The sequence below is a fragment of the Gekko japonicus genome, unplaced genomic scaffold (genome assembly GCF_001447785.1).
Source record: "Gekko japonicus isolate JY-2015 unplaced genomic scaffold, Gekko_japonicus_V1.1 scaffold260, whole genome shotgun sequence".
Lineage (NCBI taxonomy): Eukaryota > Metazoa > Chordata > Lepidosauria > Squamata > Gekkonidae > Gekko > Gekko japonicus.
The window spans coordinates 1,305,883-1,329,801 of record NW_015162483.1 but is presented as its reverse complement, the minus strand read 5'-3'; the positions used below and the strand labels follow the sequence as shown (position 1 = coordinate 1,329,801).

Sequence of the window (23,919 nt, the reverse complement as noted above, 5' to 3'; positions counted from 1 at the left end):
GGGGGAGAAGGGCAAGAAGCTCAGGATGGCGGGGAGGCTGTCCATGAAGGGAGAGGGAAGGAGTCACGCAGTCCAAGAGGATCCCTGCAGCCAAGTGCAACCCCCCCCCCCTCCAAAAGTTAGAGAAGTCCCCTTGGCGAGTGGGCAGGCAGTTGCCACGAAAACCACCCAGGGAGCCTCCCCAAGCCAGTGAGGTTTGTGCACCGTGGGGGGTGGGGAGGAATGTTACTGCGAGGGGAGGAGGGGGAGATCCTGAGGTTAATAGGAAGTTTAAGGGAAGTCTTCAGTTCTGGAGCAGATCAGTGGAGTGATGGCGCCGTCTAGGTTCCATTAAACTACAGTGTCACCTAGAAGGGGGAAGAAGAGAAGACATTGGGGGGAGGGAAGCAGGTGAAAAGACTGGCCCCCAGTGGGCAAAGCCTAAATTTTTAGGGACCGACCTTTTAAGCGGACCCTCCCTGCCGTGCTCCATTGAAGCCTCTTGCTTCTGAAATGAGTGAGAACTTCTAGTCCTTGGCATTGTGCTGCATCGCAGCCTCCCAATACCCTTCTACTTGATTCAGTGTGCCCCAAAGAGAGTCCTGTTTGTAGGTTATGGAGGGTTGTCTCTTTTGTCTTCAGACCAGCCAAAATGCTGCCTCATTTGCCCGGTTTCTTAATGGAAAGCAGTCGAGTGCTGCAGATACTTGTATTTTTTTATTTTACTGGGATCCCCTCCCCCCAATACACACTACTATTCACACAAACTCCATTCTTCAGGTTCTTAGTCTCATCTGAAAACCAGCAAATACACTCCTTTCAGATGGTGAGGTGAATCCCCTCTCACTAATGGAATCTCTAATTTAGAGCCTTCATGTCACATAGTCTTTCAACCACTACACCCTCCCGAATAATACACTGCGCAGAGCTGCAATGTCTGCAAAGTACTCCAGCTTTACGTTTGTAAAGCTTAGGTGATTATTGGTAGGTTTTACCAAAAGCGAGTTTCTCACTCGAAAGGCCTAGCAGCCTGCATTTGCAAAGAAGCCATTTGTTGTTTCTTGTGACTGTCACCAAAGAGAAAAATCTACTAATTGCTTAGGTAGGTCCAAGTAGAAGCTATTTCCCACAAAAATACTTTCAGTCTTCTCCAAATCTCTCTTTAAAATAACAGTTTTAAAGAGAACAAGAGCTGATACTCTGCATTTAGAGTGTACAATTTATAATCTGTGAAGTGCAAAATCTCTTTGAGGAAACTGTATCCTGGGATTTGTTCAGCATTACGCAATTGGGGGTGGGAGATGCTTGGTCATTCAAAGGGGAGATGAGAGCGAGAGACTTTTGTCAGGAGCTCTTCATATGTATGTCTGTGAACAAACAATAGTGTCAACTAAAGAGTTTACAACTATTAAACTGGCCTCATTTATGTCAGCTATCACTTATGAAGAGAGTAAAGATGAATAAGGGTGCAGCAACTTCTCACAGATGTTCATGAGCCTGCCTGGCAGGGAGGGAGGGATATAAATCGAATTAAATAAATAAATAAATATGTATGTGATATATTTATAAAAAGACACATTCTGGAGGTAAATACAGGCATGATTCATGTCTTCTTCTTCTACTGCTATGAGAAAGGAAATCCAGATGGGGTTGTAAGTACAGAGGGGACTAATGCAGTTGCTGTATTTGTGATAGAGCTGGTAAAGAGAAGAGGAGATCATCTCCTTTGTCAACCAACACAGCTGCAAAACAAGATCAACAGTAATAAAGGGCAAGGTATAGCTGAGAAGACCTAATCCATGTCCATATTCAGAGGGCCATCCAAGCACAGCAGTGCTGTCTTTGGCTGCATGTTTTATAGATCCTCTTCATGTATCCCAAGAGGCTGGATCATGCAGAAATGCTAGTGTTCAAAATTGTGAATCTGAGCCTTGCTAACAGCTAGCCAAAGTTCTTGCTGTCTAACTAGGCATATTTTACGCTAAGATAATACTTCCAGTATTTTAATAAATGGTTGGATCTTGCTGTATATCATCCCAGATTCTTATTTTTAAAAATGAGATCTTAGTATATCCAGGTTGCTACTGCAATGGCATGTGACCACATAGGAAATAATTCCCCATCTATAGCAAAAAATAATGTGCATTTTTCATTCAAGAATATAACTCATCACAATTACTCTTAAACCTAACAGAGATGATGTAATAGAATAGTAGCTGTTCCTGGTTTTTCGTTAGGACTGAGAATTGTTTTATGTATAGAAAGTTCCTTATTTTAAAAATCAATGTTTCTGTTGTGAACAGATTAAGACCACTGGGTTTTAATGTGAATTAAGCATTAAAAAGGAGGGCCTTTGAAGCTGAATATGTACTAAACAAGAGGGGACATTTCAATTAACAATGTAACAAACGTTATATTTTTTTTAAAAAATAGAATGTGGGGAATTTGACAGTTAGATTGGCCACATGGTGGCACTGTTCACACAGTATCTAATTTTTCATGTGATATAATTCAAAAAAGAAATTACCTGCCATTTGGAAAAAAAATCTATCTGAAATCTTGAAAACATCTGGCAGAAATACTGGAAGGAGTTTGATTTTCATTGCATGGAGAATTCGACCTGCATTTTTCTTTCCTTTCCTGCAGGCCAAATGACATAGGATGAAGGCTGTTCGTAATTTGCTGATTTATATATTTTCCACCTATCTACTGGTTATGTTTGGATTTAATGCTGGCCAAGACTTCTGGTGTTCAACGCTGGTGAAGGGGGTCATTTATGGATCATATTCTGTAAGCGAAATGTTTCCCAAAAACTTTACAAACTGCACTTGGACGCTGGAAAATCCAGATCCGACCAAATATAGCATTTACCTGAAATTTTCCAAAAAGGACTTCAGCTGCTCTAACTTTTCTCTCCTGGCTTATCAGTTTGATCATTTTTCCCATGAAAAAATTAAGGATCTCTTGAAGAATAATCATTCTATAATGCAGCTCTGTGATTCCAAGAATGCTTTTGTATTTCTTCAATATGATAAGAATTTCATTCAGATACGCCGGGTCTACCCCTTTGAATTTGTAGGATTATACAAAAAGGAAGATGATCAGAAATCTTTCTTTGAATTTTTGGTATTGAACAAGGTGAGCCCAAGCCAATTTGGTTGCCATGTTTTATGCACTTGGCTGGAGAGCTGCTTGAAATCTGAGAATGGGAGAACTGAATCTTGTGGGATCATGTATACAAAATGCACCTGCCCTCAGCACTTGGGGGAATGGGGAGGAGATGACCATTCCCTGATGTTGCTCAATAATGTAGTACTGCCCCTTAATGAGCAGACGGAAGGCTGTCTCACCCAGGAGCTGCAAACCACCCAGGTCTGCAATCTTACCAGGGAAGCCAAGCGGCCACCGAAGGAAGGTAGGTACTCTTTAGTAGGTCTTAATTGTTCAAAAGCCCTATCTTGCTTTTGATTCCCCTGATCTCTGTCCCCACCCTCTCTCTCCCTCCCCCCCCCTGAAGGTCTGCAGACACTCATCCTCTGGACTTCTTCCAGAAGGAAGGATTTAATTTTTTGAAATTTAATCTGATATCAGTGCTTTGTTTCATTTTAATCTCCGTGGAAAAGTTTCCTCATATTTCACTGAGGACTTCTGTTCTTGTTCTCAGCCCTGCTTACAATAATGCTAATAGAATGGAAACCAAGTTACTATCTCTCTCTTGTTCTCACTGCAACCACCCAGATACCATATGTTTATTCACATGAAATCCTGTTGTTTTGGCTTTGCAAGGAAGATATTTCCAAAGGCATGTGGGCAACCTGAATAAAGTTCTACACATTCAAAGTGCTCAGGACACCAGAGGTTGAGGGTGAAGGGCAATCCTGATTACGTTTAAGTCAGTAGCTAAAAATATTTTGGGTTTAACAGAGTTAGCTGTTGCCACTGGCACTACTGGTCCAAGGGTGTGATTGTGAGGTATATAACCTCACTGAAGAAGGCATGATGAGATGGGTCAATGCCTGGATAGGAGAACCTGTTATTGCTGCCTTGAGTTCCATGGTGGAAGAAAGATGGGACAGGGATGTAAGCAACTAGTGTTGCCTCAAAAAATGTTTTAAAAAATAAGGTAGAGATGGGAGATGTGTTCTGTGGTATGTTGAAATAAGGAAACATCTATTATGCATCTTTGCTGATGACTTGTGAAAAGGAACATGAACCCTAAGTTGCACACGTGCACACACATGCACACACATGCACAGAGGAGAAATTCACCAAGTGTTCATCTTGTCCATAGAGAAACAGCCCCAGGAGAGCAAGTTCTCTGCCCCCAGCACACCAGCAATAAAAGTCGCATAAGAGGTGATGGTATCAAAGTGAAATAATTATGCAGGTATGGAGGTTGTATTTTCATAATGCTAGCTATTAAAAAACAGCAAAGCAACCTTTGAGCTATGTCAGGTCTTGATACTAAGTGTCAGGTATTTCTGGCTGCCACCTGTATCTATTGATCATAAAGATTCATTCATTCTCTCCTGCCTTCTCCCCCCACCTGTAGACATACAGAGAGCAAGAAGAACTGGATGTAGGAAAATTTTAGAAAAATAACCACCTGGACCTTAAAGCTACATAGGGAAGAAGGGTTGGGACATAAAAATAGAGTTGTTAAAATATAGGATTGTTATAGTTCAGAGATGCAACATGTTAAATATACTGAAGTATGAGGAAAATATGATCTGATATCTAGATGTACATTACCTAATATAGTTAAGAAAGTGTGTAAATGAGGAGGTTGGTTATTTCCTGTGAAATTATATAAATTTCATATGGAACTAGGGAGTGTATATGTGCGTTTGTATGTGAGAGAGAAAGGAAGACTGTGGAGAGAGAATCTGCACCCTATCTAAGCATAGCTCCCTGTGCTGAAGGAGGTTGCATTTTAATGCAGGAAATGTTTTCTCTCTCCCTGGTTTCTACATGGTCACAAAGCTCTCTGTCTATGGGGAGGCAGAGCCAAGCTGCTGGTCTCCCTAATAGAAGTTGCCTTTGTAAAGGAATGCAAAATTGACACGTTGTTCTGTGAGGATTTTCTTTAAGGGCAGCCAAGGCTGAGTGGTGTGGGAGAAGAATAGCTGAAGCTGCTCTAACTGTTGAGTTGCCAAAGATACTCTTAAGGGATGGGGGCAGGGAGGGAGTTTTCTCTGCCACTATATTCAGGCTAAAGGAGGCTAAAGATTAGTGATCTCTGGGGTGGGGGGGCAGGTGGAGAAGGAGATACAGGTTAAAGTAGGATGGGAACAAGACTTGTGTTGACTTTCTGTGGGTCAGTGTTTCTCCAGATATAGTCTACAGCTGGGGGATGAGGGCTGCAAAGTGATTTTAAATTACTCAAATGCTTGTTTCTTGTAAAGTCCCATAGAAGCCCTTGTAACGGCAGGGATGGTATTTAACATCATTTAAAGCTAATTAATGTCCCTTAGAATAAGAAATTTCCCCCCAAATTGTGATGCTTGAAGCTGACTATTAAGACAATTAAACTGCAGAAAGTGTCTGAGAGACATGGGAACTTATTAGCATTTGAAGGCTGTAATTGTTTTTGGGAACAGTTGTGGACATTAACCCATTCCTAATGGCAACAGGGAAAACCACATTCTTTCTTCCACCCGCTCCACTCTCCAAATATCAGTTTTTGTAGGAAAGCAGCAGCTGGCAGGCCAGTTTTCTGTTAACTCAATTGGAGGAGAATGGGTGGTTTTACAGAGAGCTTGCTAGTTATGTTTGTGATGGATGCTTTAAGATAGTCTTGGGATTGATGAAAAGTGTGATAAATGGCTGGCAAGGTTCTTTGTTGACTCATAATAAAGATTAAATGGAAGACAATGAGGAATTTCACATTACCCTTTTTAACCCGTTTTGAAGCCGTTTTTTATCCGTCATGGAGTAAACCGGTATAGGGCTGCCATTTCACACATGGCTTTCCCCTTCCGGTAAAGAGCTGGATATGAAGCGGTTTGCCATTTCAGCCTGCCCCCCTCCCCCCCCGCCATTTTTCGCCCGTGCGGGCGATCTTCGCCTTTTTTTTTTTGAATTCGCTTTATAGCGCTATAGCACTATAACAAAACACTCCAGGCATTCCAATGGGGTTGATATACTGCTGTTCCGTTATAGCGGTATAGCGCTATAAAGCAAAGTTTTTTTTAAAAAGCTGGAGATCGCCTGCGCAGGCGAAAAACGGCGGGAAAAAGCACATTGGAACCGGGAGAGGAAACTGAAGACTACTTGAAAGCGGTTGACAGGTAAAACACTTCAGCCCCATTTCCTAAACGGTACAGAAGCGTTTGTGTCTGAAATTACAAATATATTATGGTAGGGAACCGGTTCTAAAACGGTTCTGTCTGAAATGACAGACCAGAAACCGTTTGGGAACTGTTCCTCTTTCGGATTATATTGTCTGTCTGAAATTCCTCATTGTAAACACAGGTTTAATTTTTTTTCTCTTCTGGGGGAAAATAGGCGATGGTGTTAGGGAATACATGGTCTAGAGGCGGCTAATATGAGTAATAGGTTACTGTGCTATCTTCTTACATTTTATACTTCACAATTTCATCAAGTTACACTCCACAATTGAGTTCTGTGTCCCACAGAGCAGTGCATGCGCACCAATGATGTAGTCAGCTGTCATACTGGGGGATAAAGAAGATAGCTAGCAATCATTATGTTCGTGTTCCAGAAGTTACTTATGTACAATGTTGCCAACTGGACAGGGAGAGAAAGAAGTCCTTTCCCTTTAATAGAGGGTTAATGTGAAAATGGGCAGCAGAAGCTTTTCATGTCATGAAGTTAAATAATATTGTCTGATAATTGCTTGCAGATCAAAATACTAAAGGGACAACTACCGGGAACACAGTTGGCAACCCTGCATTCTGTATCTCTTCGTTAAGTATTCTAGATTAGGCTGACAGCTATCATGCTTTGGCAAATTGGGGTTTATCACTCCCACAGAGCTTTAGATGAAACAGCAATCCAGTGAATGCAGAGGCTATGCAGTATAGGCATTTGTAGTGTCATTTCCTCAGCTGCTATATTTGGGGAACAATTAAATTTGCATTGCAAAAGAGCTGTCATTCCTCTTGCTATACATGCTTCTTTCAGTACCCATCCCAGTTAAACCACAGGGTACTTAGGAAATGAAGATGTGTGTGGGTGACAATTATGTTTGCCAAATACATGTTTCTACCTATTTTTGTTTTTTGACATAGGTGGAAATTGTGACTCAGTGCTTGTGACAATGTACCTAGTAGAATGCAGAGCTAGTGAAAACTAGATTTTTTGGGTTGTTTTAAAATACAGGAGTCCCAGACTTTGAGGAGAAAATATATTTCTATTTCAAGTGTGTTTTTACTTGCACTAACTGTTTGTCATTACTAAGCAAATACTTAGGGCCCTATTGGGTTGGAAAGTTGAGATAAAAATGTTTCAAATTAATAAATATTATATCATATTCATATGAAAACAAAGCTTCCACATTCTTTTACTAGAAACCAATGTATGTAATTTCTATTTCTTTCTCTAGGGGTGTGGTGCTGTGTGTTTTTTTAATTGTGTGCTCATTAGGTATACTTGAATTTCGTCTAGGCTGTTTTTGAAAGCTGTCAGTGAAGGGGAGCTAACCACCTCTCTAGGCAGCTGATTCCACCTTTGAACCACATAGATCATAGATAGTATATGTATATCGATTATCATCAGTTACTTCTGGCTTTCTGTTTGGTACATGACACATAACACGAGTATGAAAATAATTAAAAAATCACAAAGTAACATTCGAGGAAAAGGTTTGTTTTGCGTATATGTCTGATTGTGTATTTGACATGATGAACATACAAGGCCTACTGACGGCAAAGTCATTCTCAGAACCAAGTTACTCTTTTTTTTCAGCGGTGGTGACAGTAGAATTGTTCTGGTAGTATAGACTGCAAAGGCTACCCTCCCTCCAAAAAACGCCTGAAGTTGGTCTGTTTGATACACTTCAGATGTAGTATTTTAGGACAAAAAAGTCTTATAATCAATATACCTAGTAGTCAATGTGGCCCCATCTGTGGATTCTTCAATCAGGGCCATGGAGGCAGAAAACTTGGGGGGACTCCCCCTTCTGAAGTTTGCAGAAAAATCTGAAAACTTTTTGAAAAATAGAAGAGGGTTTAATCTCACCCAGTAGGGGATCCTGACTGCACTCCATTTCAGATGGGCAAGTGAGCAAGCCATGGGGGACAGCAGTGTAAGAACACAGGGGAGGAAGGCGCCTCTGCTGCTGACCCCCAATGCCACTGTGTGAAGCCATCGTCCATAAAGGGGCATGCCCTTTTTTTACTAATGGATGTTAAAGAGATATCTGCCATTAGAGGAGGCACTATAATGTATACAGGAGTAAATGCAAAACCAAAAGTAATATCAATAGGTTTTAACACAGGTGTATTTCTTCCTTGCTGTTAGCTTTCACAGGAATTTCAAGAGCTACTTAAGATAAAAGTCAAGCAGGCAGTCTTGTAAGTAGCAAGCAAAGGAATTCAGTACCTCTTAAGTCAGGGGGCTTTTTCCAGTTAACTGGGAGAGTCTCCCTCTCAAGGTTACTCTGATACCTCTTCTACTCCCACTTAAAATCTTTCCTTGGCAGCTCCAGAAGTCAGTTTGTTAGTGACCGGCCATCTGGGAGTTGTACGGCAAGTTATTATGTCTTTGCTGAGTTATGATGCAGATAAAACTTTATAAAAACTTAGAAAATCCTTAATTAAATTCAGAAGCTTTCTTCAAACACGTCTCCCCACACCGGAAGCTGACTGGCAGAGGATTGAAAACCTAGTTCACACAAGAAAACTTGAATCATTTAATGTGATTCACAAATTTTACACACTGCAATCTTTCTTATTTGAATATAATCTAACTTCTCTTACGTGGATATACTCTATTTAGGTCAGGTGTCCATGGCAATATCAAAACATGTTGCATGCTCAGCAATGCTCCAGAAATATTTTACTCTCAATATTTACTCTCAATATTTCTGAGTCTATTTAATTCAGAACATACACACTGTGTTGTACAGTTGAGCTAATCAAGATGACTCCCAAACACTTTCTTCTTTATACATTAACATGTATCTCTGAACATGTCTAACAACTCTACAATTTTGGGGATGTGATACTTCAAAGCCATGGGGCATAAATGGTGAGGCAGTTTCCTTCTTAAGCAGCAATGTGTTTTACATGATGCTGCCCATTAAAAGTGTTTGGAAACTTCATTTGGTGCAGAATGCTGCAGCAAGGATGTTGATTGGAGTGGATCACAGGGACCATATCATTCCAGTCTTGGCCAATCTACACTGGCTCCCAGTCTGTTTCCAGGCACAAATCAAGGTGCTGTTATTGATCTTTAAAGCACTATATGGTTTGGGACCAACCTGTTGGAAGGAACACGTACTCTGTTATGATCCTACCCAACCACTGCAGTCATCTTCCAAGGTCCTGCTTTGAGTTTCTCTGCCTTCTGAGACTGGGCAGGTGGCAGTCATGGAGGGGGCCTTGGGATGTGTGGCAATCACTCGAGATAGTGGCTGCCTGAACCTGGTGCTCCCGTCTCCATACTCCCCTCGCTTAATTTTAGCCGTAAGTTGAACGTTTGATTCTTCATTAAAGTATGCCACAGCCTGGGGGTGTGAAAGGGAAACCAACTTCTAAACCTCTCCCGGTGTATTTTAAAGTGATATAGAGAAAAGAAACTCGGTCTGTAAAAGTAACGGAAGAAAGCAAAATGGTGGACGCGCAGAAACACGGTCCCCAGCTGCTGTAGGGACTGTTTCTAACCGTTTCTAACCACTGAAAACTTTAATATCTCCATCTCAAACTTAGAGAAAAGACTATTAGAGACTTTCTCCTCCTTATTTGAGCCAGTTAAGGCTCAATTAGAAGAAATTAAAGTTTCAGTCAATCACTCAGCGAAGGTAGGGGTAGAGGCAAAATTACTACAGGAAGATATACGTGCTCTCGAGATGGTGGATGTCCAAATTAAAGAGAAAATAATGATCCTTGAGTCTGTCTGACCTTAAAAACTGCAACTTGAAGTTCTGTGGATTTGAGGAGGACGCGGAAAACACAACGGAGCTAAGGTGCTTCCTGTCTTCCTGGTTAGCTGTAGAACTTGCTCTTGAGGAGGGTGTTGCCCCAGTAATCACTAATGCATATCAAAAAGGTCTCCCCAACAATCCGGCCAGGGAGCAAGCTAGAAACATTGTCATCTCGTTTGGGGACCTCAGGACAAAAAAAAAGATCTTAGAATTGGCAAGAGCTAAAGATGCCCTACGATTCCAGGGTAAAGAAATACAGGTGTTCCCAGACATGCCGGCTGAAGCAATGCAAAAGCGGAGGGAGCTCAAACCCTTTACTTCAAAACTCCTTGCAGCGAACATTAAGTACAGATGGGTGACCCCGGCAAGACTCCGTTTTTCACACCATGGCTCAAGAGACGAGATCTGGGATGAAGATTTGGCTATTGCTACTTTAAAAGCCCTCCGCTTGGCCCCGGTGCAAGAGCTTGAGCAATGCTCCCCAAAAAGGAAGTTACAGTTCTCACCTTCCTTGCCGCAAAGTCCGAGGCAGCAAATTCATCCTGAAGCAATTATGGAAGAAGTGTGACTGTCGCGGTGAAGAGTCATAACAAGCTGTTGTTGACTTACAATGATCTCTCGGCTTGTTCTGTGCACATTTCAAGCAGTTCTTTGTTATTGCTAATTTTATTTTTCTTTGCCTATATTAGCTCTAAGGGGAGAGGGAATGGGGTGGGTTAGGACTGTTCTTAGTCCCCAGTGGTGTTGAGGGTCTCACTACAAGAGGATAGCTCTGTGTTCCTTACCTGTCTAGCTAGAGGGGAAGAGGTTGGTGGTTCTCTCTTAATTCCAGACAGCAGGAGTGAATAAATCAAGAGAAATGTCTTAGAAGTCTCAGAGTTTAGAGTGGGGGAAGGGCATTTTATCTCTAGTGTCCTGGGTGAGTGTTAGTTTTAATTTGGAGTTTTTTAATACTTACAACCGTTCTTAATAGTTAGTGGTTAGGAATTTATATAGGTGCAAGACAAGATTAGGAGAGTGAAAGAAGAATGGGATGCTAAATTGAAGTAACACAGTGAAACAAGAAGGGAGAGAGGGAAGTATATAGGGTACTCTTAATCTAGAACACGAAGTAAAGTGTATAACAAGGCTTGATTTTTTATTTTTGTTTTTTTATTTTTAAAGCTCTCTGGTATTTTTATAGTATAAGTTTTGTTGTACAGAGTTATAGTACACAACTTGAAGTTATTGACATGGTGCATAGAGGAAGGTAAACAACAGAATAGAGGTGGGGGGGAAATTGCAATAACAATTATAAATTATAATTATAATTAAAAATGTACAAAATGATAGATACATACAAAATAAGAACTATTAACATCCAAGGCATACGCAACTGCATTAAACAAAAAAGGTTGACTTCCTTTATTCTAAAATCTTGCCTGGAAATATTATTTTGCCAGGAAACACACTGACAGGCAAAAGAGAAAATGGTACTCAAAACAAAATGGTATGACCAACAATTTCATGCTGCTGGTACCAATAAAGTAAGGGGGGTGGCAATTTTGATAGCAAACTCATTGCATTTCAAATGTGAAAAAGTAACAGCAGATCCTATGGGTAGATATATTTTTGTGCAGGGCATCTTGGATTCTGAACCGATAACATTAGCATCCATTTACGCCCTAAATAAACAACAAGCACAATTCATTGAGGAAACTTTAAATAAACTTAGATATTTTCAAGAAGGTGCAGTAATTATAGGCTGGGACCTTAACAAGATAGCGGACAATCATCGGGATAGATCTAGAAAAAATACAAAACAAGAAAAGCAATACACGGCCTTAAAAGAGATACTTAAAACACACCAGCTACATGATGCATGGAGAGAATTTCATTCTGAAGAAAGAGACTATTCTTACTTTTCACCAAGACACCAAATATACACGTGTTTTGATTATATCCTAATTTCAGAAACACTACTGAATAGAATCAAAGAATCTCTTATAGGCTCATTCGTGTGGTCTGATCATACTTATATAGAATGCAAACTATCAAAAGCTATCAAAAAAGTAATGACAATCAGAAAGAACACATGGAAATTAAATAATTCCATTTTATTAAGAGATATTTACAAGGAAGACATAAAAATGACAATAGCTAACTATTTCAAAGAAAATTATAATGGAGAGGTGGACGAGTTCAACATCTGGGAAGCTTTCAAAGCAGGAACTAGAGGGAAGCTGATAGCTTTAGCAACTAGAATAAAGAAAGAAAAGGAAATCCAAATCAGTACTATAGTACAAAAAATTCAAAGGTTGGAAACATTACACACACAAAAAACGAGAAACAAAAACATTTACAATGAATTGTTAGCTGAATGCAGAATTTTAGAAAGTACAGAAACAGCCAAAATTCAGAAAAATATTCTTTTTTTGAAACAGAAAAAAAAATTTTGGCAGAAAAATCCTCAAATTTTTAAAATGGAGAGTAAATCGGAAAATTCTTGAATGCAAAATCTTTTCTATTAAAGATTCAAAACACTAAAGACATACCAACCGGAATAAAATTGTTAATTGTTTTGCAGACTTCTATAAAAAATTATATACATCAAACAACCCCCCAAAACAAGACATTAAAACTACTTTTGGAGAAAAATCTGTGCAGAGAACTCACACCTGAACACAAACAATTTTTAGATTCCATCATCACTTCGAAAGAAATTACTGAAGCCATAAAACACCTAAAAGCCAATATGGCACCAGGTTGTGATGGTTTCACCCCTGAATTTTTAAAAATCTTTAGCTTTGATCTATCAGAACCCTAAGCCAAAGTCTGTAAACCACTGTCATGGGGACAAGCATATATTATTACCATTCCTAAGGAAAATAAAGACAAGGAATCACCAAGCTCATACAGATCAATTGCACTGCTAAACTGCGATGCTAAAATATTCTCAAAAGTACTGGCCAAAAGGCTACAAAAAATCATAGCAGAATATATTAACCCTGATCAAACAGGTTTTATCCCGAACAGATGCATGACTGATAATATCCATAGAACTCTGAACATAGTATCTTATTGTAAACAATTATCCTCACAGTAGATTTGGAGAAAGCTTTTGACAGTGTCGAAGTCAATTACCTACAACAAGTACTAAAAGTAATGGACTTTGGGGAAAATTTTCAAAATGAAATAAAAGAAATATACTCCAAATCCACAGCCAATATCAGCATAAACAACACTCTAAGCAGATCAATAAAATTAAATAGAGGAACCAGACACGGGTGCCCAATGTCACCTATATTATTCACATTAGCAATAGAACCTCTAGCAAATGCAATTAGACAGCACTCTGAGATTACTGGCATGACAATAGGACAACAAACACATACCATCAGCCTTTATGCAGATGACCTTATAATTTACCTCTCTAAACCAAACTCTTTGTTAACAAACCTCCAAAAGATATTTCAAGAAATACAACACCTGACAGGCTTGAAGGTAAACGTAACCAAAACAAAAATCTTCCCTATCCTAATAGTGGAAACGGAAAAAAATGAACTGCTTAAATTCCCCTTTGAATGGGTGACATCTCACTGGAGATGCTTATGGATCTTAAAGACCTAGTAAAAACCAACTTTCAACCTGTCTACAAAGAAATAAACAAACAATTAAAACAATGGCATAAATCAGGTTTTACTTGGGCAGACAAAATTACTATTCTTAAAAGCTTCATTTTACCTAAATTCTTGTTTCTATTCAGGGCAATTCCAATCTCTATTCCGTATGCAACAATTAGAAAATGGCAAAAATCCCTAAACAATTTCTTCTGGGACTATAAAAAACCAAGAATCAAATTTAACACTGTAACACGTGAAACAAAAAAGGAGGCTTAGAGTTCTTAGACTTACATATTATGTTGCAACTAACCTTTACAATATAGTACGAGTCCAAACCAACAATAGCAAAATTAGTTGGAAACAAATACAAGAAACAGAAACTCAATCATACTATCTTTCAGAACTATATTGGAGTAACCACAACAAAAAATATATTTCAAGTATAAACAATACATTCCTCAAATTTGCCTTGGAAATCTGGGATTGACATAAAAAAATATTTTACCAAGAATCTCCCAACTCTCTACTTTCTCAAACCAGGATTGGTTCCTGCTGGGCCAGAAAAAGAATGCATTTCAGAAATGGAGAGACGCAGGTATACTGTGTTTAATTGACTTAACAAAAAAAGTTGTCCCTCTAAGCAAACTGGAATTAGAAAATAAACTAAATGGGAAGACCTTCTGGTTTCAATATTTACAAATTCAAGACCTCCTGTATAAGCTTCAAAAAGATATGATATTCTCTAGACCGCTTAATGAATTCGAACAAATCCTAAAAAGCTCAAACGGAAAAATTAAAGGAATGATAGGCAAGCTTTATAAACTTCTTATAAAAGGAAATAAAGTTAGACTGTCAAAAGACATTTACAGAAGAGTACTGGAACTCAATTTAGTAATCTCCTAGCAACACATCGAATATCTTTAACATTAGATTTACCTTGTTTAAAATATGACCCCAGCTGTCCTACACAAAATAAATCCAAAAATCTTAAATAAATGTTGGAAAAATTGTGGAGCCATCGCAGATTTTGTTCACTGTTGGTGGACCTGTCCTCAAATAAAAAATACTGGGATCAGGTAATAAAACAAATCTCACCATAAACACATATAGACTTACCTTGCAATCTGGATTCCATTTTCTTGGAGACATGGTGCACATCTGTAAGTAACAAAAGCAGGGAAATGTTAATATCTACTTTATTAATGTTAGCAAAAATAACAATTGCACAAAAATGGAAACAAAAAAACATCCCTACACTAACCTGTTGGCAAAACAAAATTGGGAATGCTTCATTTATGGGCGGACCACATATAACTCATCGGCATTGCAGTCGGAAAAATACCAAAAGTGGTTCCAGGCGGTATGGTTTCCTATGATCAGTTACTTAGAAAACAGTGGGATAATTCCAAATAACCCGATATTTAGGAATTTACTTTTCTTCTGATTGTACTTTAAACCAAAAAAGTTTCAATGTTTGTAAGTTTTCACATTTGTACCCTAGTACAAATTATCATCTTAACTGTTAAATCTGCTTATGTATGATTTCAATCTTCTTTCTGTAACCCTTCTGATTGTTAAACAGTGTTGAAACTGCTGATAAAATCAATTAAAATAAATTTAAAAAGAGGGGGCCTTATAGACATATAATGTCTCTCAATTTTCATACTAAGCATCTTTTGTAATAGATGTTGGATTGAAGCCAAAGACTTCTATCCAGTAGCAATTTCCTGTGACAGAAAGGATTTCCACCAGATGAATGGGGCTTCTCACCTCCCCTGTCCTGCTGCAGCCTGAAATACTCCCTCAAATGCTGCCTCTGGAGGACAGGAATCCCCAGGAACAACATGAAGGCAACTCTGAGGTCTGCACTGGAAAGGAAGAAGAAGAAATCCACTACTGGATACAACCCATTAGTTCTCTTTTGTTGAGGACCTTCCTTCCATAATGAGGCCTCCTCTTTTGGAACAGGGCTTCCATTTAGCAGAATGTATTCATTGGTACAGCTCACTGAAAATATTCATTGGCTGTTGAATTTTTTTAAAACATGGTTTTTATTTTATTCATTTATATCCCCCCTTTTCTGCCCAAAGGGGATCCAAGGCAGCTTACATCATTCTCATCTCTTCTATTTTATCCCCACTAAAGCCTGTGAGGTAGGTTAGGCTGAGAGTGTGTGGCTGGCCACGATCCCCCAGAAAGTTTTGTGGCAGAGTGGTGATTTGAACATGGATCTCTCAGATCCTAATTCAGTTCTAAGCACTACAGCACACTTTTTACAACAGGAGAAGATAATTAGGTCCTTAGTGAGAAGTAATTAATCCCATTTCTGCACTCTTATTTCATGGAATATCTTGGGGACTAGTTTTCTCCCTGCCCATGAATGTAGTGTTTTGCTTTTGGTACTCTCCTGATTCTAATATGAATAATTAAGCCTTCATTTTTATTGCCCCAGTAGCCTGAGCAGATGCTGTATAATTTCTTTGAGTCAGTAGCAACATGGACTGTAGAGTGTACTAGATTGCATGATAGCAGAAGAAGAAGAAGAAGAAGAGATTGGATTTAAACCCCGCTCTTCACTTGGCGTCTCAGAGCGGCTTACAAACTCCTTTCCCTTCCCCTCCCCACAACAGACACCCTGTGAGGTGGGTGGGGCTGAGAGAACTCTGACACAAACGGCTCTTTTTCAAGGACAGCTGTGCCAGAGCTTGTGACTGACCCAAGGTCACATCAGCAGGTGCAAGTGGAGGAGTGGGGAATCAAACCCGGTTCTCCCAGATTAGAGTCCGCACACTTAACCACTACACCAAACATAGCAGGTATGCTGGAGTATCCTGTGCCTGATTCCTTTGAGTGAGTGAAAAAATGTTCGAAAGGCTAAATAAGAAAATGGTGGCTTCACATTTCAAATTCACAATTGACTAATTTGCTTTAAAGAGCTACGACTAAACTCCTAGGGCAGTTGTACTTACCGAATCTTGACAGCAGCATGGTAATATTTTATAAGGTATTTTTATTTCTTTTGTATCAAGTTTTCAAATGTCTTTGTCAATTCTCTCATGTCATTTTTGATATTATCATCTGGAATTATCAGCATTGTAGTGTTCAGTTTTCATTTTTAATTTGTAGGAGAATGATTGGTTTAACATTTTAATACACAGCAAGTAATTTATTCAGAAAAGAGTTCTTTCTTCTGAGGGAATTAATTTTTATTAAGTTTCCCCCCCCAGTCATACAGTATGGGCTCTATGAAAGCATCCAGATTCAAAGTTGTTGTGACTCTTTAAATCTCAAGTTGAGGTTTAGCTGTTCTTCTGTAAGTCTGTCATAACTGCAATAAAATAAAGGTCACAGTAGTATTCTGCTGGGCATTATTTGTATTTATTATTAACAAGAAATATAAAACAAGGTAAAGAAGGCCATAGTACAGAGAGAAAGTGCAAATTTACAATGCATCAGTGGTTTGTTCATATATTAGCAATTACATTTGTGTTATGCTTTTTTGTGACCAAGTTAAATTATCAGTGGGAAATTCAATAACATTACTTGTATGGAAGGTAAATTTCTTTTTTTAAAAAAATAGTTGTTGGCAGAGCAGCTCAGCTCTGGCCTTCAGCTGATACCATATTTGTGAGCATACAATATGCAGTATGAAGCTACTGCCCACACAACTGCTGTTCTGTGTACAAAACCATGCCTGTAATCCAGCTGTATATGAGGGGATGGAACACATCCAATTGTCTGCCGTCCATGCCCCCAACTTGGTATAGAATATCACCAAATGTGGGTAAAATGACCAACAATAACTGGTGATTTAGTTTTGATTAGTGAGCCCAAATGTGCAAGCAGATGCTGAAGCACATGTGATCAATGCAATCGAGATTACCTGTAGAAGATGTGCTTAATGAGATTGGGAATACATAGTTTGTACTCTGTGGATTAATACAAGTGCTATGGCATGTGTTACATCTTGTTATACTTGACTATCTTTTAATATGAGCCCATTGCAAAATGTTCATTTGTAAAAAACAATGTATAGGCTTATGAGTGTAATTGGCTCAGGTGAAAATATTTACAGCTCTTGGTCAGTACGCAGTTGATTTCACATTGTATAGTTTATTGGTTTCCTTTCTGGTTATATAATTTGTATCTTTTCTTTCCTTTCTCCCATCGAAGCTTCACAAGATAATGTTTTTGAGCACCAAAAATAGTTATGACTTAAAGGATGAAAGGACTGGAAAAAAATTGGCTACAGATAAAGTAATTTTAGGGTTTTTACCAAAGTAGAAAATCTAAAGCAGCTGAGATTGAACATTTAAAATCTAAAAACTAAAAACAGGGGAATAAAAAGAGCTCTGAGAACTTCTTAAAGTGGACTCTTGAGAAGAGTATGAAAAGATATATCAGTCTTAGCTAAGGGCATGGACAGATTTGATCAGAATACAAGAGATTTATAAATCTACCCTGGCGAACCTGAGAAGGACTAGCATTTAATTTAGCCAAGCAGAAGGCCCTTGGACATTGAGGGACAGTCAAATAATATGCATACAATGAAATATTTTTTGGAGGGGAAATGCAACGATTGAGAGGAACAAACATGACATGCTCTGAATCTGGAAGTGTGATCATTAGGGTTCAGAATTCATTTTATAACCAGAGCATAAATCTCATGTTTCCCATGACTTTTAATCAAATCTGATGTTATACCAAGGTCCATCAGCTTTTCATCCAAGATCCAGTCCAGTGTTTGCAGGTACCCCTTCTCACTAAAGACCAGCTAAACCTTTAAATTAAGCACAGAAAGCCAAGCTCTGGCTTCCAATGATTTTTGGCCAAATTCTGTGTGAAGAGCAAAAATCTTTGGAAGCCATGGTAGATGAATTACTTCTGAACCTTGTTAGTGCCCAGCCCAGAATCTCCTGTTGTTCAACCCAGTTCAGAACTCTGAGTACAAATATGAAATGTAAAGCTTACATAAAGAGGAAAGTAAGCTAATTAGTTGGTAACATGTAGGATCAGATCTACAGCCCTTCTTAAAAACTGGAACTGTTATAGAATATTTCCATACATTGGGGATTTTACAAGAAGAGCTTCTGTATATGAAAAGAGGAGATATGATCAGTATATTTTTCACAAAAATAAGGAATCTCGTTGCTTCTTAAATCCTAAAAAAATGTTGTGCCATAAGTTTTTATGGGCCTGGACCTGATAGTAATAACTAAAAAAAAATGCTTTAAAGCCTCTTAGAATGTAAGGATGGAGGATGCAAAAATATTAAGTGGTTCAGTGAGTTTATAAATTCATGTTCAGCATTGAAAACCTGCAACAAACAGTATAGAAGTATTTAAATGCCCATACTGATTAGTAGGTACAATACTTGAGGACAGACTTTATTTAAAAAACTTAAATGATGGAAGAATCAAAAAAGTAATGCAGCATGCTTACTTCTTGCTTGTAATACAACCACCCATATTTCACCATGCGCCCAGCAGCTTCTAGTTTAGGGGAACATGATAAGAATATCAGAACATTGGAGGCAGCCAAACAAAAATATGTAGGTAATGCTTTCAAGCAAAAGATAAGGGAGCAAAAAAAAAAAAAGGAAAGAAAAGAAAAGAGAGAAAAAGAAAGGAAGGAAGAAAAGAAATGCCTAGTTTATGCCAGCCACAGATAAGAAAAAGGGCTTTACAGGTGGAAGGAGAGGGAACATAAAATTGATAGTTTAGAAGAGACAAATGAGAAAAAATATATTAGATTAGTGACAAAGGAAAAATGTCAGCTCATTGCATGAGAAATTCCCAAACAGAAGTTGGGGCAGCATCAAAAATATATAAAAAGAGGTAAGGATAATGAAATAAAATATCTAAAGAAACAGGTGAACATGGCTAAAGAGACAAGAATGGGCACTTCTGCACTGTCATTTTTGTCACTCGTTTGTCCCTATTGCTTTGGGTTCGCCCCCCCTTTCCACATGTGTTTTGTTCCCTCTGGGACTACTAGAGAGAGCAAAACACATTGAGGGGAAAAACCCTGAAGCAATAGGGATAAACGAGTGACAAAAATGACAGTGCAGAAGTGGCCGAAGAAGAAGAAGAGATTGGATTTATACCCTGCCCTTCACTTGGAGTCTCAGAGCGGCTTACAAATTCCTTTCCCTTCCCCTCCCCACAACAGACACCCTGTGAGGTGGGTGGGGCTGAGAGAACTTGTGTCAAACTGCTCTTTCAGGAACAGCTGTGCCAGAGCTTGTGACTGACCCAAGATCACATCAGCAGGTGCAAGTGGAGGAGTGGGGAATCAAACCCGATTCTCCCAGATTAGAGTCCGCACACTTAACTACTACACCAAAGAAATAATGGACACTTCTTAGACATAACTTTTCTGTGCAAGTGTATGTATAGTTGTCTTTACAGGATATAACATCTACCAAAATAGATTGCAGTATACATATTAAAATCTACTTTTTTCAATGGCCAACGATTTGCAAGCCACCACAGTAAAAATAAAACAGCATTTTAAATGAAATTATCAGTTTCAGTAGACAGGTCCTTTTTTTAAGGAGACATGTTGTTTTTTTATTCTGTAGTGTTTTTGTTTTGCAGATCCAGACTCTATAAACAAGTAAAGAAAGAGCTCTCTCAGCCCCATCTACCTCACAGGGTGTCTGTTGTGGGGAGGGGAAGGGAAAGGAGTTTGTAAGCCTCTCTGAGACTCTGAGTGAAGGGCGGGGTATAAATCTAATCTCTTCTTCTTGCCTTCTAATATGTACTATCATCCCAACCTCCCCCCTCACAACAAAGTAACAGCAAATCACACTAGTTTATTTTATAGGCTTTTGAAGTCTGTGCCTGGAGGTATGTCTGCCAATTTTGGAAAATCAAGGAAATTGTATACTAAAATCTATTGGGTTGAATCTAAAGGTGCTATTATGCAAGAATGGCACTCCTGTTGGCAGAGGAGAAGAAAGTGATATTTTTCATTGATTCTTCATTCCTATTGCAGACTACATGCTATTGCTTGAGGGTCCCTGTCTTGACCCTCAGGAGCAGAATTTTTGGAGTGCTCAGTGTGCTGCAGGGGGAGATGGCTCACTTAATTCTACTGACAGTGCTTTCAATCCCACTGTTTTCTGCATGGTCTCTAGAGAAGGCCCATATAGGAAAAAATCTTAACTGTCTGCCTTGCTTTCTGTCCTTTGGACAAACTCAGAAAAAGAGCTAAGCTCTTGAACCAGGAGTCTTGAATTATTGAAAGGTTCAAACTTTGCTACGGTCCTTATGTTTCTATGTTGTAGGTTAAGAAGGAAAACATTTATTGTTTCAGTTAGTAAGCTGAATAGATTTTATAATAAATCTGGAATTTGCATAATTTGTTAGATTCACAGGAACCACAAATGACTAACTGTTTGCTAGAGAAAGAATATACTCAAATCTGAATTTAAATTTGAAAAGTGTATTTTCCTTAAAACTGAAGTCAGTGCTATATTCTAGTTTACAATAGCACATACTGACTAAATGAATGAGTGGCAAAGGCAGCCCGCGGAAGGGGCCAGATAATTGTTATTTTATTGGTTGGTTGCTTTGGTAGTTTTGGGAAACACACTGAATAATATTAATACAAGGTCATTCTTACATCAGTACATACAGTCTGATTTTACACAGTGTAAGTTTCCAGATCATCATATCAGGCCCTTCTTTATGCTTCCATATTTAGAGATTATGTAGGCAAAAAAGGATAAGGTCTTTTCAGCGGCCATCTCCTCTTCATGCACTTGATGCCATCCCTGGATATTTTTGCAGTACCGAGGCCCCTGCCACACGACAGGAAAAAAGTCTCTTGAGGTGCGGCTTTTAAAAGCCGCGCCAACGCTGAGGCGCCGCGGCGGGATCCCACGGATCCCCTGGCCACGGCGCCGTTTCTCCCCGGCGCGATCAAACGCCGGGGAGAAGACATGGCTCAGACCGGGTGCCGGCTGAACTGCGCATGTCGGAGCATGCGCAGTTCGGCTCCGGGCCGGGATTGTGCCGGCGCAAGGGAGCGCCGGCGATCAGACACCCAGATTGCAGCGCGTCTACTCGTTGAACCACCGAGGTAGGTGGTGTCAACTTGAGGCGCTTTTTCCCGGGAAGGTCCAGTTCGGGGGCGGAAGCACGATGCTTCCCAGATGTTGTGGTGTGATCGCACTGGTTTGATCCGCCCTCGAACTGTCCTGCTCCCGGGCCAAATTGCCTCGTGTGAACAGGACCCAAGTGAGGCAAACTTTTTGTTGATTGGTGAATAGTTTGCTTCCCTCTTGATTTGTTGTTTTCCTGTTAACCTATAGTTATAATTAATTGCTGTTACTTTAAAAATGCTGCTGCTGTTTTTAATTATTTCACAGAGCAACCTTATTGTTACTCCCATTAGTTTCAGTGGGCTTAGACTGGAAAATGCTTATGATTTCATTGCAAGATGATTTGAATGATTTTCATTCCCTTTTAGTCTCAAAAAAACCAGTTTGGTGTAGTGGTTTAGAGTGTCAAACTCTAATCTGGAGAACCAGGTATGATTTCCCACTCCTCCACATGAAGCCAGCTGGGTGACCTTGGATCAGTCACAGTTCTCTCAAGAGCAGTCCTCGAAAGAGCTCTCTCAGCCTCACCTACCTCACAGGGTGTCTGTTGTGGGGAGAGGAAGGGAAGGTGATTCTGAGACTCTGAGTGAAGGGTGGGATATAAATCCTCCTCCTCCTTCTATCATAAGTAGGGATCTGCACTTGGGGGAAAATGGATTTGGATTTGGGGAATGCGTTCCATATCAGTATTTTGGAGTATAGGGTCCCCACCTATCATTTCGCAGTTCTGACTTGGATTTTTATTTTTTGAATTCTAATGTGGGGGAGGGCATTATTCCCTATAGAAGATATTTTCTGGGAAATTGGAGGTGCTGTTTTTTAACCAAATTATACCAAAATACCAAGGAGCCCAGTCCAGTAAAGGCTCACTAAATTTAAAGGAAATTGGATCAAGGGGTCAACCAGAGAATCCAAGCCAAATTAACCTGGCAAGTCTCTCTCTCTCTCTTTTTCCCCACCGCCTTCCCTCCCTGACTCCACTAACATCACTTCCCCAAGGAAGGTGTTATAAAGCAGTCTGTACTTATATCATCACTGGCTCATGGGGGAAGCCTTGGTAGCTGCAGCTGGCCTTCATCACTGGTGCTCCTATTTCCTCCAATAGACCATGCATGAGCTTCAATATAGGTCCTTCTCTGTGTTCTGCTTGTTTAATTGACATACTCATCTAGTTTCCTAACACCTCTTGTTCCAATGATATTTGTCATTTTTTTTCCCTTTAAGAGCATGGCAAGAACAATATTTTTGGCACCTTATTTATTTATTTTTAGCACAGAATTGTGCTATGGAAAGCTGAGCCTTGCTAACATCCTCCTATGCCACACAACAACTAGGGTTCAGTTGAGGGATTATTTTAGAACACAATTTGAAATGTGGATTTTATACATTGCCAATCAAACTGGATTACCTCCCTGCTGTTTCTTGCTACTTCAAAGTTTCAAGCAGCCATGAAATTAAAAGACGCCTGCTCCTTGGGAGGAAAGCAATGGCGAACCTAAACAGCATGATAAAAAGTAGAGACATCACCCTGCCAACAAAAGTCCGCATGGTCAAAGCAATGGTATTCCCAGTAGTCATGTATGGCTGCGAGAGTTGGATTATAAGGAAGGGTGAGCGCCGAAGAATAGATCCTTTTGAACTATGGTGCTGGAGAAGACGCTTGAGAGTCCCTTGGACTGCAAGAAGATCAAATCAGTCAATCCTAAAAGAAATCAACCCTGACTGTTCCCTGGAAGGCCAGATAATGAAACTGAAGCTGAAATACTTTGGCCACCAAATGAGAAGGGCGCACTCACTGGAGAAGACCCTGATGCTGGGAAAGATTGAAGGTCAAAGAAGACGGGGACGGCAAAGGATGAGATGGTTAGACAGTGTCATAGATGCAATGAACATAAAATTGAACCAACTTCAGAGGACGGCGGAAGACAGGAAGGCCTGGCATGATCTGGTCCATGGGGTCGCAAAGAGTCGGACTCGACTGTGCGACTGAACAACAACAACAACACACAGTTGTAACATTCCCCTTAATATGTGATCCCATGTATCTGGGAGAGATGCCTCCTTCTCTCTCCTACCCATTGCTAGGGAACCTGTTATATGGTGAAAAACAGGCCTGGGAT

General features: G+C 39.6%; 1 protein-coding gene across 1 annotated transcript in view; it reads left to right on the top strand.

Annotated features, from left to right (window-relative positions):
• The first annotated feature begins 2,640 nt into the window (after positions 1-2,640).
• The window catches only part of LOC107105868 (adhesion G protein-coupled receptor B3), a 436,732-nt gene continuing 415,453 nt past the window's right edge, over positions 2,641-23,919 (top strand). Inside the window, exon 1 of the mRNA XM_015405914.1 lies at positions 2,641-3,394. Coding sequence (XP_015261400.1) covers positions 2,641-3,394 — 754 coding nt within the window. The remainder of the gene's footprint in view (positions 3,395-23,919) is intronic.